At 37.0% G+C, this 12404-nt stretch overlaps 1 protein-coding gene across 3 annotated transcripts in view; it reads left to right on the top strand.

The window, feature by feature from the left end:
• The window catches only part of SOS1 (SOS Ras/Rac guanine nucleotide exchange factor 1), a 153604-nt gene that overhangs the window by 55863 nt on the left and 85337 nt on the right, over positions 1–12404 (top strand). For all 3 annotated transcript variants that reach the window (XM_079940715.1, XM_079940716.1, XM_079940717.1), the window contains exon 2: positions 12041–12166. In XM_079940715.1, the coding sequence (XP_079796841.1) occupies positions 12041–12166 (126 nt within the window). The remainder of the gene's footprint in view (positions 1–12040; positions 12167–12404) is intronic.

Below are 12404 nucleotides of genomic sequence, written 5' to 3' on the forward strand. Positions count from 1 at the left end.
GTTCACTTTTGCCACTGGTATTGGCACTGGAAGTCCAAAGCAGTGAGATAAGAAAAATAAATAAAAGGCATCCAATTTGGAAAGGAAGAAGTAAAACTCACTATTAGTGGATGGCATGATTTTATATTTAGAAAACCCTAAAGACTCCACCAAAAAAAAAAAAACTGTTAGAACTAATAAATCAATAAAGTTGAAAGGTACAAAATCAATATACAAAAATCTATTGCATTTTTATACACTAACAGTGAACTATCAGAGAAATTAATAGAGTAATCCCATTTACCGTTGCATCAGAAAGAATAAAATAGCTAGGAATAAATTTAACCAAGGAGGTGGAAGGACCTGCACACTGACAATTATAAGACATTGACAAAAGAAATTGAAGAAGACACATGTAAATGGAAAAACATCCTGTGCTCATAGATTGGAACAATTTTTCCTTGTTTTTTTTTTTTTTGGTTTTTGGTTTTTTTTTTGATTGTGGTACGCGGGCCTCTCACTGTTGTGGCCTCTCCAGTTGCAGAGCACAGGCTCTGGACGCACAGGCTCAGCGGCCACGGCTCACGGGCCCAGCCGCTCCGCGGCATGTGGGATCTTCCCGGACCGGGGCACGAACCCGTGTCCCCTGCATCGGCAGGCGGACTCTCAACCACTGCGCCACCAGGGAAGCCCGATTGGAACAATTTTTAACATATTGTTAAAATATCTATATTACCCAAAGCAATCTATAGATTCATTGCAATCCCTATCAATTCCAGTGGCATTTTTCACAGAAATAGAGCAAACAATCCTAAAATTTTTATGGAAGGAACCACAAAAGATCCCAGATAGTCAAAGCAATCATGAGAAAGAGCAAAGCTGGAGACATCACATCACACTCCCTGGTTTCAGAATTATATTACAAAGCTATCATAATCAAGACAGTATGGTATCAACATAAAAGCCATGTAGATCAATGGAACAGAATAGAGAGTTCAGAAATAAACCCACATATAGATGGTATATTAATTTGCAACAAAGGAGGCAAGAATATGCAATGGGCAAAGGACAGTCTCTTTAATAAATAGTGATTGGAAAACTGGACTACTAACTTATACACAAAATTTAACTCAAAATGGATTAAAGACTTGAATTTAAGACCAGAAACCATAAAACTCCTAGAAGAAAAACATAGGCAGTAAGTTCCTTGACATTGCTCTTGGAGATATATTTTTGGATCTGACTCCAAAGGCAATGGCAACAAAAGCAAAAATTAAAAAATGAGCTACATCAGGGTACCCAACCCCCAGGCCACGGACTAGTATCAGTCCGTGGCCTGTTAGGAACCAGGCCGCACAGCAGGAGGTGAGCAGCGGGCGAGTGAGTGAAGCTTCATCTGTATTTACAGCCGTTCCCCATTGCTCGCATTACCACCTGAGCTCTGCCTCCTGTCAGCATTACGGTGAGTTGTATAATTATTTCATTACATATTACAATATAATAATAATAGAAATAAAGTGCACAATGAATACAATGTGCTTGAATGTACCACTCCAGCATCCCCGGTCCATGGAAAAATTGTCTTCCACAAAACTGGCCCCTGGTGCCAAAAAGTTTGGGGACTGCTGAGCTACATCACACTGAAAAGCATATGCACAGGAAACCATTAATAAAAAGCAACCTACTGGATGGTAGAAGATATTTGCAAATCATATACCTGATAAGGACTTAATATACAACATATGTAAGGAACTCATACAACTCAATAACAAATAAAACAACCAATCTTATTAAAAAGTGGGTAGAGGGTCTGAATAGACATTTTTCCAAAGAAGATACACAGATGACCAACCATGCATATTAAAAGATGCTCAACATCACTAATCATCAGCGAAATGCAAATCAGAACCATAGTGTGACACACCTTATACCTGTAAGAATGACTATAATCAAAAGGACAAGAAATAACAAGTGTTGGTGAGGATATAGAGAATAGGGAACCTTTGTGCACTGTTGGTGGAAATGTAAATTGGTGCAGCCACTATGGAAAACAGTATGGAAGTTCCTCAAAAAATTAAAGATAGAACTACCATATCATTCAGCAATTCCAGTTCTGGGTATTTATCTGAAGAAAATGAGAACGCTAATTTGAAAAGATTCATGCACGCTTATGTTCACTGCAACCAAGATACGGAAACAACCGAAGTGTCTATCAGTGAATGAGTGGATAAATAAGGTGTAGGATGTGTGCGTGTATCCACACACAGAATGGAATACAATAGCCAAGATATGGAAACAACCGAAGTGGCTATCAGTGAATGAGCGGATAAATAAGATGTGGGGCGTGTGTGTGTATACACACAATGGAATACTAATCAGCCATAAAATGAATGAAATTTTGCCATTTGCAGCAACGTGGATGGACGTTGAGGGTTTTATGCTAAGTGAAATAAGTCAGAGAAAGACAATTACCATATGATTTTACTTATATGTGGAATTTTAAAAAGAAAACAAATGGACAAACAAAATAAAACGGAACTCATAGATACAGAGAATGAATCTGGTTGCCAGAGGGGAGGGGGGTTGAGGGGTGGGCAAAATGGGTGAAGGGGATCAAAAGGTACAAACTTCCAGTTGTGAAATAAAGTCACAGGGATGTGATGTACAGCATGGTGGCTATAGTCAGTAATGTTGCACTACAAATTTGAAAGTTGCTAAGAAAAATTTTAAAAGTTATTATTACAAGAAAAAAGGTTTATAACTTTGTATGTGACATATGGTAACTAGCCTTATTGTGGTGATAATTTCACAATGTATACAAGTGTTGAATCAATATGTTGCACACCTGAAACTAATATAATGTATGTTGATTATACTTTTAAAAAGAAGATATCAAGCATAATGAACTAAACTGTTAATCTCCTTGTCCTCCCATTTACTAAAAAATCTGCTTCTTACAGTTTTCCTCATCTTAGTAAATGCATCTGCATCTGGTGCATCTGGCCAGTGATTTGGGCCCTACGTAACCCTCTCTAATTTCATTTCCTTCACTCTCCCCTTCATGTCTGTACACGCTGTTCCATTTGCCTAGAATATCATTCCTCTCACTTCGCCAATCCACTTTTTACCTAAATTCTACTCACCCTTCAGATATCAGCTTTAATCTTCATTTCCAGAACTACCCGGTTAATTTAGGCCCCTTTTGTAGCTTCATGACATCCTTTAATAAGAATAACAGTAATAGCTGCAGCTAACATTTAGTAAACCTTGACTGTGTACTGGTACATGATACTGTCAGAAGGATTAAGTAATTTTTTAGGGTTACACCCTGATAATTTGAAGAACTGAGTTTGAATTTAGACAGTTTACCCCACACTTAACCTCTTCACTGCTCTGCCTCTTACTGTGTAGTTACTTTTGTGATTACTTGTCTTGTTCCCCTCTTGTACTTCTAAGCTCTGTGAAGGCAGAGACTATGTCTATCTTATATTCCTAGTATCTAGTTGAACATATGCATAAGTGCATTGTCGTATTTGAGATGTAGCCTCATTTACTCAGAAAGTTTGAAAATGGATAAAATTTACAAGAATGTCACCTGGGATTCACAGATGACATTGACCATTTTACCTTCTAGAAATGAAAGTATAAATGTGTAGAAATCTATTTAGTTCATCTCGTAAATCAATTTACTGTTAGTGATTATACATCAAGGAACCAGATCTATTTGGAGAAGATTGAATTTGAAAAAAAATTTCCCCCTGCCTTTGATTCACTAGATTTTAGAATCTAATGCTTAGAGGTTATGGGCAGTCAATTGGTGAGTTTTATTAGATATTTTAGTCACAAACTGCCATCTGTTGCTATTTTGGGGAAAACTGTCAAAGAATAGACAATAGACACACATGTGTTATGACTTCCAGCTTTAAAGAAGCCTCTTAGGGCTTCCCTGGTGGCACAGTGGTTGAGAGTCCGCCTGCTGATGCATGGGACATGGGTTCGTGTCCCGGTCCGGGAAGATCCCACATGCCGCGGAGCGGCTGGGCCCGTGAGCCATGGCTGCTGAGCCTGTATGTCCGGAACCTGTGCTCTGCAACGGGAGAGGCCACGACAGTGAGAGGCCCGCGTACCGCAAAAAAAAAAAAAAAAAAAAAAAGATGCCTCTTAGACGGAGATCAAAACTTAAAGTAGAATAGAATGAGTGGGAGCACTAGGGTAAAAAAGATGGGAATATTATAAAGAGCTCCTGCCTGTGTCAGGACATCACTGATAAGGGATTTCTCTTACTTTTGGAAGATTCTTGGGTATGAAGATTAAGAAAATGCTTTGAAGAAGAACTAAAACTCCATCAGAGATTCTTTTCTTGAGTCAGTTCTTTGTTTTATTGATGGGAACTCTGTTATCACAGAAAGTAATAAAAAAATTGTCTAGGAAGGCCATACTCATTGTTTTTAAAGCAAAATAAATGAAAGATGATGTAAACTTGGCACTTGACACGTGGTTGGAATTTGATGTGCATAGTTATTTTCTGTGGGAAAGGACTTTGAATGTTGTCTTTCCCATTGCTGATGTACACACAGCAGAAAAGCAATCATGAAATTTTTTATTTAAATGAAAAAATTTAAATCTACATTTTATATTTACATAAAGTTACAAAAGTGCATAAATATGACACTTATTTTCAGTACAGGTTTTTTTTGGGTTTTTTTTTTGAGAGGGAGGGGGGAGTTTGTTCATTCTTCCCCCTTTTTTCTTCCCTTTCATCCACATTCCTGCCCTGCCAGGTCCTTCTAACCCATATTAATAACCTAGGTTATATTATTCCATATTTTTCTCCATGTTGTCATGTTCATATACAGATGTATATAATACATTATACATACATACAAGTGTGTATGTGTTTGTATTGTGTGTTTGTCGTTTTTTGAGTGTTCCTGTACTTTAAAGTTTTCTGTCTTACTCAAGAATACCTTATGGAAATCTGTTACATGGCAAAGCTCTGATTTATTCTTTTCAACAACTACAAAGTTGTATTAGTTGACCAGGGCTACCATATCAAAGTACCACACACTGGGTGGCTTAAACAACAGAAATTTATTTTATTACAATTCTAGAGGCTAGAAGTCCAAGATCCAGGTGCTGCCAGGGTGGATTTCTTCTGAGGCCTCTCTTCTTGGCTTATGGATAGCTATCTTCTCCCTGTGTCTTCTCCACAGCCCCCAAAATAAAATATAATAAAACTCTAAAAATCACTTCATAAAAAACAATTTCTACTTTGTTTCCTTAGATATAGTACAAGAACCTTAAACTAAGGTGTTAAACTTGAATTTCTTACCTTTCTGAAAAATATTACCCTCTTCTAGTATTTCCTATCCTAGTGAAATTAGTGGTTCTCCCTCATTGCTGTTCTCACTACCCCCAAAATAATTATCCAAACTTACCTCCTCACCTCTTTTACATCTCCCACTGCTTCTACATTGTTTCAGGCCTTCATTGTATCTTTTTACACAGCCTGCAGCATCCTTCCAACTAGTTTTGCTTTCTTCACTTTGATCTTTGTTTTAACCCATCCTTTATACTGACACCAGAGAGATTCTTCAGCAAATAGATCTAATTATGTCAATGTCTGTTTGAAACCCTTCTATCATTTTCTCCTGGCCTGATCACTTCTCAACTTCTTAGCATGACACACAAGCCTGCCCTTTCCAGTCTTAGCTTTTCCCAGGTGCAGTCTTTGATTCAACTCTTACAGTTTCCCCAATACATCATTTTATCTTGGCCTCTATGCCTCTTTATATGTTACCTCTTTTAGTAAAAGCCCTACTTCCTTATCTGCTTCCCTGTTGCACCTTATTCATCCTTTATAATCCAGTTCAAGTGTGTTTTACTTGTGAAGACTTCTGATACTCCTCACACACCATCAGCAAGGATCATTCTTTTTTTGGTTATCATTGTACCGTAAATATAACTCCATTGTAACCTCATAACGCTGTGTTAAGTCACTTGTTGACATGTCTAGCTCCTCTGTGAGCTGAACTCTTTGAGGGCAGATGTCATGTTCTCATTCATCTTCGTGTCCCCAGCAATGAGAGGAAATCAGGGGGGAAAAAAAAATGTTACATACATGGGCCTAAAGGCTAATTAACAAGCCCTAAGAAATGCGAAAATATTTTCAGTCAATTTTGTTTTTGGAAAAAATTTGTTCTCTGATTTGTTTTATTATTGTTGCTTTTAATTTTTTTTAAACAAAGGCTTTTTTGCTTTGATTTTTAAATAAACCTCAAAATGAGGAGAAATAAGAACCTAAAACATCATACATTGACTAATTGTAACAATGAGAAATTGATTTAACAGTCCAAATCTTTATTATTTGCTATGGTAAAGGTTTTGAGCATACCAGTTTTATTTCAAATTCTGTTATGTGTTTAAATAAAAGTAGCAGATCTGGGCTCAAGATGTGACAAAGTACAATCCAGAAGTTTTCTAATTCTTCAGAGAGCCATTAGCTAGAAAAGGCTGTGAAAGATTCATCAGAATTCAACTTAGTGTTTTCTAGCAGTTTACCCAAGGGGTTCCTGAATACAGTTAGAGGACTCATGGATCAAACAGCTAGGAATTGTTATAGATGTAATCCCTTTGCTATTCCAGATTCCATAAATCTGACAATAATAGCCACAAAGTTGCTTCTGAATTTGTTAGAAATTACTAGAGACAAAATGAACTGTCAAGACAGAAGCCGGCAGTCCTTAAGAAATGTTTAAAATTCAGTGGGTGGCATCTTTAACTGAATATGATGATTATTCCTTAATCGAATATGATGATTATACCTCAAAAGAATTACAGTCATGATCATATAAAATTCTTATTAATGCCTATCATTCATTTTTTAGTGAAGTTTTTGCATTTACTTTACTCAAATTACCTAAGATAAGTGCATTTAAAAAAGCATATGAAGTTTTCTATGTCAGTAAACCTAAGTATAAAATATAATGTTTTTGAAAGCTGCATGTAAAGGAAAACCCCCATCAACTTTAAACCCAAGTCTAAATGCATATTATAATTGCTCTCATACACACACCCTTAGTGAATGTTAGTTGTAGATAGCTTCTAAAGGCTGTCATCAAATTTGGCAGTGTAACCTATTCTGTATAGTCTTGAATACTTTGGATCATTTGATCTATTAAATATCTTTGAGTACCATTTAGATGGAATGGAACACTTTAGGTGTTACACTATCTTATAGAAGAGAAGTGTTTTTTTATCCTATATGTATAAGGAAATGGAATGCTTCTTCTGTCTGCTCATTAAAGAAATCTCTTAACAGCATCTTCCTTGGAAGAATAAAGAGCAAAGTCTGTATTTCAGGAATTGGTGTTCTGCTTGTCTTTAAGCATTTACCATTGTACATGTTTTTCAGTCAGAGATTTTGAAGTATTGTTTTTAGAGAATTAAAATAATTTATTAGTCTCATATGAATGAACCTTACGATTCTAATTTGACAGATTTAAGATGTGATAAAGGTTAATCTCCAGAAATTTAGGTGAACAGTTGGCATCATGCATTATTTTCTATTTAAGCCTAATTCTTTGTTTGATTTATTTACCTAATAGGTTTTATTTGGCTATTAGTGACCATCAACGAATAAAACTGTTTGAATTTGAATTTCTAAAATTTCATGTATCATACAAGGTGTCAAGCTTAACATTTTAACTATAAGTGATAAGCAGTATCACGGTTTTTGGTTTGTTTTTTTAAACCATAGCATTTCACCACTGTATTTATATACAGTTCATTTGATTCTACGTAATAAACATTGATTTTAGTTCTGACTGCCTTTATATGTTGATGGTTTCTGCCATAAGGATTTATTCTCCTGAAATCAACCAGACTTCTAGCATTACCACCACCCCTTTTAACTCTTAATTCTGAGAAAGAGATATTTTCTTCCTTTCTCCCCTATAACACAGAGGCTTTGAGTATTCCCTGAATGTCAGGGGTTTAGAGTGAAAAGCAAAGAGAAAATGATTCTATAAGTAGATAAACAAGGCCTTGCGTAATGGGAGCATCAATAGAGGAAATAGACAAGGGAACATGTAATTATAACTCAGTAGGACAAACCCAATAACAAAAATGTGATACCTAGTACAAGGATTAGCACAGAGCAGAGTATAAGACCCATAGAGCAGGGGCTGTTTTTTATTAATCTCTATATATCCAGTATTTAATAGGTTCAATAAATCAGTTAAATGAATGAGATTAATTCTGCTTTAGAAAGAGACAACAAGCAAGAAAGTCTACCCAAATGACACGAGATCTGGGGTTTGAAAGTCAGGCGAAATGGGAAGAGAATGAATGATAGCCATGGAGAACAGTGTGAGTGAAAACTGCATGCCATGTTTCACAAACTGTGAATAGTATGAATTGCTTCAGCATAAAGTGTAAATTGAAGAGCAGTTAAAGATGGAGCTATATTAGTGAAGAATTATACAGTTTCTATGGGTTTCTTTGAAAAACAGAGAACATTTAAAAAATATAATCTGATCAATTTACATCTTCTTGAACACTTTCTAAAATGTGTTTTGAGGTACCTAAACCACTTCCTCAAAAGGCTTGATATTTTTTAAAGTTAATTAGAATTATTATTGATTAAATATTTTCATCCTTTTTTTATATATAAATATCTTTATTTTTTGGCTATGCTGGGTTTTCGTTGCTGGGTGTGGGCTTCCTCTAGTTGTGGCGAGCGGGGGCCACTCTTCGCTGTGGTGTGCGGGCTTCTCATTGTGGTGGCTTCTCTTGTGGTGGAGCATGGGCTCTAGGCGCACAGGCTTCAGTAGTTGTGGCACACAGGCTCAGTAGTTGTGGCTCGCCTGCTCTAGAGCATAGGCTCAGTAGTTGTGATGCATGGGCTTAGTTGCTCCGCGGCATGTGGGATCTTCCTGGACCAGGGCTCCAACCCATGTCCCCTGCATTGGCAGGGAGATTCTTAACCACTGCGCCACCAGGGAAGTCCCTAAATATTTTCATCTTAATATTTATTATCTCTAGCAGTTTAGTTTTATGTCACATTTTTAGTATATTTACAATTTTATGTAATACATGGGATCGTTTGTGTAATCAATGATCACTTTACCCATTTTGAATGATTTTACCTTTTCAGATGATAAGATTTATAGTGCTGCATTTACATTTATGACATGCTGATGTTTCTTAAAGTATGACCGCATACTTCAAGCCAAGCTTTAGGGACTTCCCTGGTGATCCAGTGGTTAAGACTCCACACTTCCACTGCAGGAGGTGTGGGCTCGATCCCTGGTTGGGGAACTAAGATCCCATATGCTGCGTGGTGCAGCCAAGAGAAAAAAAAGCGAAGTTTTATATAGAAGCCCACTATATAAATAGATACAGTTCATGGACATTCTACTCCTTATGCTGAAGGAGCTACTAGGACTCCTCCACGTTGACAGTCAGGGGTTTAGTGGAAGGAGCTTTGACCTAAATACCAGGAGGCCCAGGTTCAGCATTACTAGTTAGCTACAGGATTGTGGGTGTGTCCTTTTTATTATCTGCTAAATAAAGGGACTGAGCGAAATGACTTCTAAAGTCTCTTTTACTTATAAAATTATGTTGTTTTATAAATCTGTAGCTGTATTTTATGTGATGCTGGAGCCTTGAATAGGAAAGTAACCCCAATTATAGCTACATTTTCCGGGACTACATCTTGGTGAAACCAGGGGCTGTCTGTACTGTTTTTCATTTGTGAGATATAATTTCTCTTGTTCAACATTTATAATAAGTTCCTCCCCACTCCCCCCCCCCAGCCCATGTATAGTTGAGATTTTGGTAGGATAGGTGGAGATATCTAGCAAGTATTTTGATATATGGGTCTAAAAGTCAGGAGAAAAGTCAGGACTACAGGTAGATTTGGAGTCATCCATGCAGGTGATAAAAATGTGGAAGTAAATGAGATTAGTTGGCAGAGAGAACAGAAGAAGGGAGCAGACAGACAAGGAGGGACTCCACATTTGAGGGGTGAAGGAAGATATGGAACTCTGTAAGGAAAAAGAAACAAAGAAATAAGAGAAGCAGAAATAAGAGAAGCAGATAATAAGAAAAGAGAGTTTAAAAAAGTCGAGAGCCCTCCACCAAAAAAAAAAAAAAAAAAACCCACCATGAAGTGTTAGGATTCAGTTGTCAAGGAAGATAAGTCAACCATGAAGTTAAAGGGTATCTAAGAAAACAGTTTAAGCCAATGAGGGCATGCAATTCAATGTATAAAAATAAAACTGTTCTCAAAAGTTCCAGGGTTTTTTTGGTTTCATTTTTAAAAGTTCTTTTTAATCATGCTTAGTGTTGAAGAGGAGTCTGTTTACAAACAAGTTTCGTTACCTACACAGATTAGTCAGAATGTGATGGCCTGGTGAATAGAAAGCTGAGAAACATGAATTCTGGGTTCTAGTCCATACTCCATCCATTATTTTAACTGCACAATCATTCAGTCATCTAATAGGGTGAGAGATTTGTAAGCAGATCAGTTACAATCAGGTTGGTAATAGCTATACCAAAAATGATAAAAAGTACTTGGGCAGATGATTTAAGCCTTTTGGGGCTCAGTTTCTTCACCTGTAAAATAACAGTAAATTGTTTCAAACGTCATAATTAATGTAGCACCCCTCACACAGTTCTGAATTGTCATAATGTTATTTGCCTCTAAAATACTTTTCTTTAAAAAGTATTATAAGTGCATATATATGTTTATATGCATGTCTATGTACTTTTAATATATATTTTAAAATTCATTATATGGTATACTTTATAATAAAATTTCTCCATACATTGAGGCTGTCAAACCCTCAGCTAATGAGGTGTATGTAGTAGGACAGACCATACTAAATGCTCTTGGCTAGTGAGTACTGTGTACTTTCATCCAATGAGAGCTCTGAGAGCTCTACCGTCCTTTAGAGAGTTGAGCATATTTTGAAACATGTATTGTTTGTCTCCTGAAACTGATTTTTCTGCCCTTTTCTAAAGTAGGGAACAGTTTTGACCCATAGTGAGTGACAAAGGGATGCAAGTAAAGACTATCATGCTGGTTATTAAAATGTAAATTTTACAAAAACCGGTGGCCTAAGATGCCTCCAAAGAAATGGTTGAGGAAAATGAAGGTAAAGATTATTGGGCATTTATGAATGAGTGACCATCAAGTTATCTTCCTGAAGCATAGACAGTCTCACATTGTCAAAAGTGCCCATTTTGTGTCCTTTGATGTCGGGTGACTTTGTTCAACAGACATTTATCAAGCTTGTATTATGTGCCATGTACAGCGCTAGATGCTGGGGTTACTTTGATGAATAAGATATATCCCAGTTACTCTGGTGAATAAGATATATCCCTCTTGGATTTTATCATTGGGTAGGAAAGATAGAGTTAAACAAGGGACCCATAGGAGGTCAATTTTTCCCAAGCACTGTGTTGACTAAGTGTTCTAACTACCACTGGTTCTTGGCAAAAACCATATAAACTGCATCTTTTATCCCCAGCTCAGCCTCTCCCTCCCTCTCTATATTCCCACACTCCAGGATAACCATGGTTTAAGAAAAAAAAAGGAAATTATGCAATTAAGTATTTGAATCTCTAGAAACATGTTAATAAGCATGTATGGTGCACGTGGCTGGGAAAAAGGTTAAGAATCCCAGACTTGGGTCATAACATTCAAATCTGTATTTGCAAGCCAGACCATGTTCTTGAATACAAACCCACACTTAAAAAAACAAAATTATGGGCTTCCCTGGTGGCGCAGTGGTTGAGAGTCCGCCTGCCAATGCAGGGGACATGGGTTCGTGCCCCGCTCAGGGAAGATCCCACATGCCGCAGAGCGGCTGGGCCCGTGAGCCATGGCCGCTGAGCCTGCGCGTCCGGAGCTTGTGCTCCACAACGGGAGAGGCCACAACAGTGAGAGGCCCGCATACCGCAAAAAAAACCCCAAAAAACAAAATTATTTGTTTCATTTGTCTAATTAGATGAAACAAGCCTACATTTTAATTACTTTGCTTTTTGTTTATAGGTTCAGGGGCAAGTTCATCCTACTCTTGAGTCTAGTGATGATGCTCTTCAGTATGTTGAAGAATTAATTTTGCAGTTACTAAATATGCTATGCCAAGCTCAGCCCCGAAGTGCTTCAGATGTAGAGGTATGATAAATTTTGCCTTGTGTCTAATATGTGTGTTTATTGTAATGTCAGTGAAGGGGGAAAGAGTTTGCTTTTCAGTTCCACAAAATATATATATGGTATTTTAAAATAATGACTGGATTTATTTTAACTTTGTATTGAGTATATGATAGCTTGTATATGTTTTTGCTGTCAAACTATTCCATTATTTGCTTTTAATCTAAAATGAACTTTATTGGCCTCTAAACACTGCTTCTTG

Source organism: Stenella coeruleoalba, assembly GCF_951394435.1.
Source record: "Stenella coeruleoalba genome assembly, chromosome: 13".
Lineage (NCBI taxonomy): Eukaryota > Metazoa > Chordata > Mammalia > Artiodactyla > Delphinidae > Stenella > Stenella coeruleoalba.